At 35.5% G+C, this 6,829-nt stretch overlaps 1 protein-coding gene across 1 annotated transcript in view; it reads left to right on the top strand.

Annotated features, from left to right (window-relative positions):
- Positions 1-6,829, top strand: part of LOC104410160 (RUN and FYVE domain-containing protein 2-like) — a 14,192-nt gene that overhangs the window by 2,725 nt on the left and 4,638 nt on the right. The window contains exons 3-6 of the mRNA XM_010020248.1: positions 898-1,021; positions 3,231-3,292; positions 3,890-3,955; positions 5,785-5,854. Coding sequence (XP_010018550.1) covers positions 898-1,021; positions 3,231-3,292; positions 3,890-3,955; positions 5,785-5,854 — 322 coding nt within the window. The remainder of the gene's footprint in view (positions 1-897; positions 1,022-3,230; positions 3,293-3,889; positions 3,956-5,784; positions 5,855-6,829) is intronic.

Genomic DNA, 6,829 nt, shown 5'->3' on the forward strand with positions numbered 1-6,829 from the left:
AACTATTGCCTTGAAATTTTATCTCATAGTTCTAAAACTGGCTTTGCTCTCTTCTAGTTTAACATCTGTCTGATGGTGCAGTTGAAGCACAAGGGAAAAAAAACTTTGTCATCTTAATTTCAGTTCTATAACCTAAATGTATTTTTAAGACTTTGTTTGCCTAGATAATGCTGGTATCTCAAGATGACATTGGTGTTCAACAGCTATGGACTTTTCCATTGAAAGCACAGTTTGTTTCACAGAGTCTATAATGTTATTTAAAAAAGGCAAGGAGGCGGAAGTAAATGTTGGTATTATGTTGTTCAGTGGAGTGTTTTTCTTCTCAAAACCCTTTTAGTATTTCAGCCCTTCCAGTTTCTCTTCTCTTACCTGTTTAATCTCTTACTTGGCTTCTTTAATTTCAAGCATGTGTTCATTAAAAGTTCAGATCTTTTTTCACACAGGGTACATTTTTTACTATTCTTCTTTTGCATTCTTTAGTATTTCTTAGCAACATAAGAATTGTCTTAGTGTGCCCAAACTTCCATCTGTTGCAGTATCCTGTTCAAAAGTGGCTAATAGCAAGTGTATAGGGAAAAGCCTTGTTTTGTTTTGTTTTGGGTTTTTTATGGCAAAATAAGTCTTGCCCCCCAAATTTCCCAGGCCTCCAGCAGCTTGTGGCTCTGATTTCTGGAACCAAGTGTAGTATCTTTGTTTTTAATAGCCTCTGAGCCAAACTATGCACTTTCAATTTTTAAGTGTTTAGCAGGTGAAAGCGTGGTCAGACTCAGTTCATCTTTAAGGATGTTGCAGTAAGGCTGAAGTAAGAGAAACAGTTCAGATGTAGATGTCATTTATTAATTTATTGCAATTAAATACACTGAATATCCCATAAGATGCATTTTTCTTCATTAACAGTGAATTTTATGAGTATCATGCACTAATGATGGAGGAGGAAGGAGCAGTTATTGTTGGGCTGTTAGTTGGGTTGAATGTAATAGATGCTAACCTGTGTGTGAAGGGAGAAGACCTAGATTCACAAGTAAGTCAATACAGGTAAAGTAATATCTATGCAATCTATAAGATTATGTGCAGTGAATTTTGTTACTATGGAGTTGTGACTAGTTTAGGGTGTGATCCAGCTCCTGTATCACTGGGGGCTGTTGTATTAACCTCAAGATCAGTTGGGTCTGACCTTCAGATGGTGATAATTGTCACAGTGCAAAGCTAACGTTTTATCCTTTGTTGTAAAATGGATGCAGTAGTAGCAATGCAGAGTGCTTTCCATTTTAGTTGTAACTCGTCCTTTTCCTTGGCGGGAGTATAGTTCCATGATCAGTTTATCCCATTTGATTCATTTATTCTTGTTCTGGAACATAAGAAGTATGGCTATTTAGTCAGGTGATAAAGAGGGTGTAGTAAGAATGTTTCAAGGACCTGAAACAAAAAATTACTTTGCATAGTGTGATAGAAGACCTTATAAGAGGGTGACTGCTTTCAATCTGGAAAACAAGACTTAGAATTCTTCCTCATTTGTAAAGTGCTTTGACTTTGATCTTTTCCATTAAAAGCTTGACAGGTTTTTTCTAAAGGCAGATGCACAGGTATTTGTAAATAAATGTAGGCTGTGTTCAGTCCTGATTGGATTTTTTCAAGCTTCTTTGTGAAAAAAATGTAATAGATTAAGTGATTATTACTGTATTTCAGCATATATTTGCTGAAAAAGCAGTTTCTATGGCAAAAGAAAAGTTATAGCTAATTTAGTATATGTGCTATTGAATCGTAGGGTTAACTTGTATTCAACTGTTCATTCTAGTTACTATCTAAAGTTTTAGGCACTAATCTTGCATAGCAGAATATGTAAAACCGAAAGCCCTGTAATTATAGAAAACTTATCAATGTGCTTTTCTTAGTATTGAGAGTTATATGTGTGTATTACAAATAATCATAAAGAAATATTGCTGGCTACACCTTTGTTATCTAGGTCACTTGCTGGTTTTGATGAATGAAGGGAGATAAAAGGTGGTTTGGGAAGGTGGTGGTGGCTGTCCAAATGGGATTTTTAGAGTAATTCTTTTTGAAGAATAGTATAAATAAGGCACTCAGAGAAGCCAGAAGCAGCAAATTGTATTGAGCAGAAAGATAACCTTCTGCAGGATGATGGAAGTCACAACCAGGAGCGTAGTTCTGGTATGTTAAAGGAATCCTATTCAGTGGTGAAACGTATGAAATGGTGAAAACTCAGTCATGGAGAATTAAAACAAAGTAACTTCTACAGAGATAATACTCTCTCTATTAAAAAGTAAAATGTTTTGCTTATTAAATTGATTTTTAAAAAGCTCTTGGAGAAGAGACTTTTTAGAAATGTAGGGAATGGACAACTAGGTGATCATCATAGGAAGCTGACAAGAGAGCAGGAGAGCATCATATAAACAAAGGAAATGTTAGACTTAGCAAGTTACTTGTATTCAGAAGCTAAAGGAAGTTCAAGAAGGAAGCAGTAAATCGGAGAAATTGAAATACTTTTGTGAAGAGGCTGCTATAGACCAAAAAGGAAGGGTTTTGGTAAAGCAAACGTTGTTAAATACTTTTGTGAATAGAGTTGGAAGCAGAACTTACGGTAATGGTTTGTTTTGGTTTTTTTTTTTTTTTATAGTATACATGATTAAATTACAATTGAACAGAAAATAAATTAATTAGATTCAGATTTAGTAAGGTTTGAAAAAGATGAATGTGGTTGAGTTGGTACACCTGGGAATTGGCAAGTGTGGAAAGGTAGTATTATTTAACAAGGAATATTGAAAAAAATAAACATGGGAGAAACATCAGTTTGGGAGATGTGCTGTGATAGGAAATCACGTGAAACACTACAGGTGATTTATCACAGCTCTACTCAATCACTGATACGGGGTTCAGTAGTTTCTGATAATTCCCCAAATTAAAGTCTTCCTGTAAGTTCTTGGCTAAGGTCAGTCAGAGGCAAGAAATGATCTTTTCTTTGGGATTTGGTTTACAGCACATTGTTAATTTTGCTCAAAGGGAACATAATTATTAACAACTACGGAAGATAAACTTAAAAAAAAAATGTTTAAAATGTTACAGTTCAGTTTTTTGAGCTTCTGGCTGAAACTGGACCAATCCTAAAAAAGCTGATGTAACCCGGGTTTTATTAATTATGTAAACAGAAGACCATGAATATCAACAGCAGTTACTTGTATGGTATGGAACTCAATATGTTTGCTTTACCCTAGGTTGGGGTGATTGATTTCTCTGTGTATTTAAAGAGTGATGATGACATTGGAGGTAAGGAAAGGTATGTCCTCACCAAATACCTCAGACTTTGCATGTTAACAAGTGATTTCTTGACTGGTGCCCTTTTCTTTGTAGAAATAAGTCAGGTTCCCAAAGATGAAATATTCTGATCTCTCTGTCTCGAGAAAAATGGCATGCTACATGGTTCTGTATTACTAGTTAGCTGGAAGAATACTTGTACTCTGAAGCAAGCCTCAGCAACATCAGCTGCATCCTTTACCTCATGGAAAGTATTGGAGGATTGCAAGGTGTCACTGAAAAGGAACCTGTTAACCTTTAAGCCCTCAGCTTGGGATTTAGTCAGTGTTTAAAAAAAACCCCAGAATTATGGCAGAGTAAATGAACATTCTTTTTCTTTTGAGACTGTGTTCTTATGTTTCATGTAGAGAAATTGTTTTTAGATAAAGCATTGGGGTGTTTTCATCTCTCAATGATGTCACAATGTGTCAGTTACTGTCCTCACGATTGTGAGATGAAGTTGCTTCCTTTCTTTTTAAAAAGCGCAATTAAAATGGACATTTGCATATGATATGTATTTTCAGTGCGTAGCTCATGATACCATTTTGTTAAAGCTAATTTTATTATGTGCTTGCTTTAGGAATGTACAGATTGCTGCAATTTTGGACCAAAAGAATTATGTTGAAGAACTAAACAGACAACTGAAGTAAGTATTACTTTGAAGCACTGCTTGTCAGGCCAGGCTTACAGATAAAACACCTGTAATTCCTTTTATATCACAGCTTTGTGGGAGAAATTCAGGGAAGGAGGTGCAAATTTTTCATGTTTAAATTGTGGATGTAATGAAGTTGGAAAGGATACACTCTTCTGGAGAGACTCACGAAGTCTGTTTTCATGCTTTTGTTTTAGACAGTCAGAATCTTAATTCTTCAAGGAAACAAAAACCAGCAGGCCTAACTCATCAAGGTCCTTATCATTCATAATGTCACAGGAATTAAAAGCTTGATCTGGATTTTAACTGCATTCTATCTAATAATTTTCAAAAAGTGTTATTGAGTGTTCTGGCTTAAAACACATGTTTTTTGTTTCTTTGCCTTTCATATTGTTTTTGTTTGTAGCTTTAATGCCTAGGACCAAAACTGAGTAAGTTCATTGTCTGCCAGAAACAACTTGCACAGTGTAGGTTGCGGTTCCTGTCGAAAGTTTTCAGGAAAGCAGCCTTTTCCCCTTACTTTGCTGGATGGAGCAAACCTAGTCAACCATTGTTTGTGTTACTGTACAAATAGAGGAACAGTGATTGTAATTCTCTGAGGAGTATTGTACGAAATTAAACAGTGGGAGGAGCTAAAAAAGAAAAAACAAACAAAAATCCCTAACCAAAACCAAACACCACATCCACAAAGAACTTGTGTAGAACCTGTAGTGTAGCTGATCTTCTTGATCTCTTTTTGAAATGTAATCATATTTTTAATTTTAATGCTCATAATCTTGATCATTAATTACTATATGTCTGCTGTTGGGGGTAAAGATATTCTGATTTGAAATTGTGTCAGTCACTGAGCAGAATAACTGAGTGCGTCAAATACAAGAAAAATGAAAGTTAAGGAGGAGAAAGGAACGGTCACAATGAAGAACAGTGGTGTTTGTGTGGTGGTAGCTGTTATTCACATGATCCCCTGTGTAATGAATATGTCTTGTACACTAGTTTATGCATTAACTTATTTGCAAACCAGTGGTTCAGCAAGTCTCCTGTTTTATTTCAGGTCAGTTGTTTATTTCCACATGTCCTAAAATGCATTAATTTCCTCTTCCTTGCCATTCTTAATTAACTGGTAACTAAAGAACAGCACAGTAGAAATACATAGAAAAGTAAACTGTGTTAGAGAATAGGGTTTTTTTTATTTCATTTGAGAAGTGCAGCCTAAAAAAATATGCTTACAGCAGGATTAGGCAACCAGGTGATGGAGAAGGCCTGGATGTAGCTTGGTACAACAAAAAACCCCACAGTAATACAAGGGAATAAAATTCTGATAAGACTTGTAAATTAAGTCAAGAAGCAGCAAGGAGGAGGTAACCGGAGGATAAATCTCAGAAAATGTGGAGAAGCAAATAATTTTATGAAAGAAATTGGCTTTGGAGGAAGAGAACCTGGAGAATGGGTTTGTTACATGGTGGGAAAAACCTCCAAGAAGATTGTAAACTCTCTTTATTCCAAGATTGTAAACTCTCTTTTAAGGCATCTCATTAAATGTTTGGATACGATGTAGTTGTGAAGATAAAGGAAAGGGAGAATATGTGTAAAGTCACACCCAGCCAGGAGTTTAAGTGGCAGGGGTGACATTGGGAGTTGGAAAGAAGCATATAAATGTTCAACAAAAGAGACTAATTTTCTTATATATAGGAAAACCTCAAATAATGGGAGCAGACCTTTTATCACTTAACCATTAATCATTGTACCTTGCATTAAAGCTTTTGAGCTTGTTTGGGTGAGTTTTGATGTAATTCTGAATGATGTTTTTTCTTTTTCTTTTTTAGTAGCACAGTTAGCAGTCTACATGCAAGAGTTGATTCACTAGAGAAATCAAACACTAAACTGATCGAAGAGGTATTAATTTATTTTAGTATTGTGTAATAGTTATTATTATTCTCAAAAACTTTTTTCAAAATATGCTTACAGAACTTGCATAGATTAAAATAATGTATGATTTGTTCAGCTACCTTGATTTTTGCTTGAATAAAAGGTGCAGTAGCTGCAAGGATTTGAAGTCAGCTTGCTTGGGTAGCCTCTAACATCAGCAAATTAATTTGACTGATTAATTAATCAGTAGAACGTTGCAATTTCCCACTTTGGACAAAAGCAGAAGTGAAGCCTTTCTTAATGCCAGCTGTCAGTCTGATTTTGTGCAGATGACTAGTTCATAATGAATGACTAGTTCATAATGAATGACACCAGTTGCTACAAAGAGATGAAAAGTAGTTCACCAAGCAATTTCTATTGCAATTCTCAGCTTTAGGCAAAGGATTGTTTCTTGATTATTTACCATATACATATATGCAAGTTTTTAGACTTGTGTAGCTCTGCTTTTGTATTTATATCCTATATTTCTGGTTATCTTTCATGCTTGATTAGATTCTAATATTTTTAGCCTTAGAGAGAGAGCACAATATTTTTTTTAATTCAAGCTGCTTGAGAAATAGTGAAGTGGAGAATCAAAATGTCTAAATTCAGCTGTTGAAGGGCATAGCTAGTTTGCTCTGAGTATTCATGTATCCTGAGAGAGGGAAAACATTTTTCCTGAGTGTTAATTCTCAGAGTATTCTGGTTCCTTTACAAGCCCTCAGCCCTACCGGCCACCTGTTTTGATCAGCTGGCTTACAATTCTGACATTAAGGTGTGTCCAGTAAGGCCCAGTTATGTTTCCTCTTTTGTAAAGATGTTTTCATTTGGGAGAGGCTTTCTTATGTAAATTACTCCATCTGATACATTAAGATATCAAAAAAAACCCCAAACCAAGCAACAAAACAGGATATATTTTAATCCAAATGGGGGGGGGGGGGGGGGGGGGAATGAGGAGGAGGC

This window comes from Nestor notabilis, unplaced genomic scaffold (genome assembly GCF_000696875.1).
Source record: "Nestor notabilis isolate BGI_N333 unplaced genomic scaffold, ASM69687v1 scaffold35688, whole genome shotgun sequence".
In the NCBI taxonomy this organism is placed as follows: Eukaryota; Metazoa; Chordata; class Aves; order Psittaciformes; family Psittacidae; genus Nestor; species Nestor notabilis.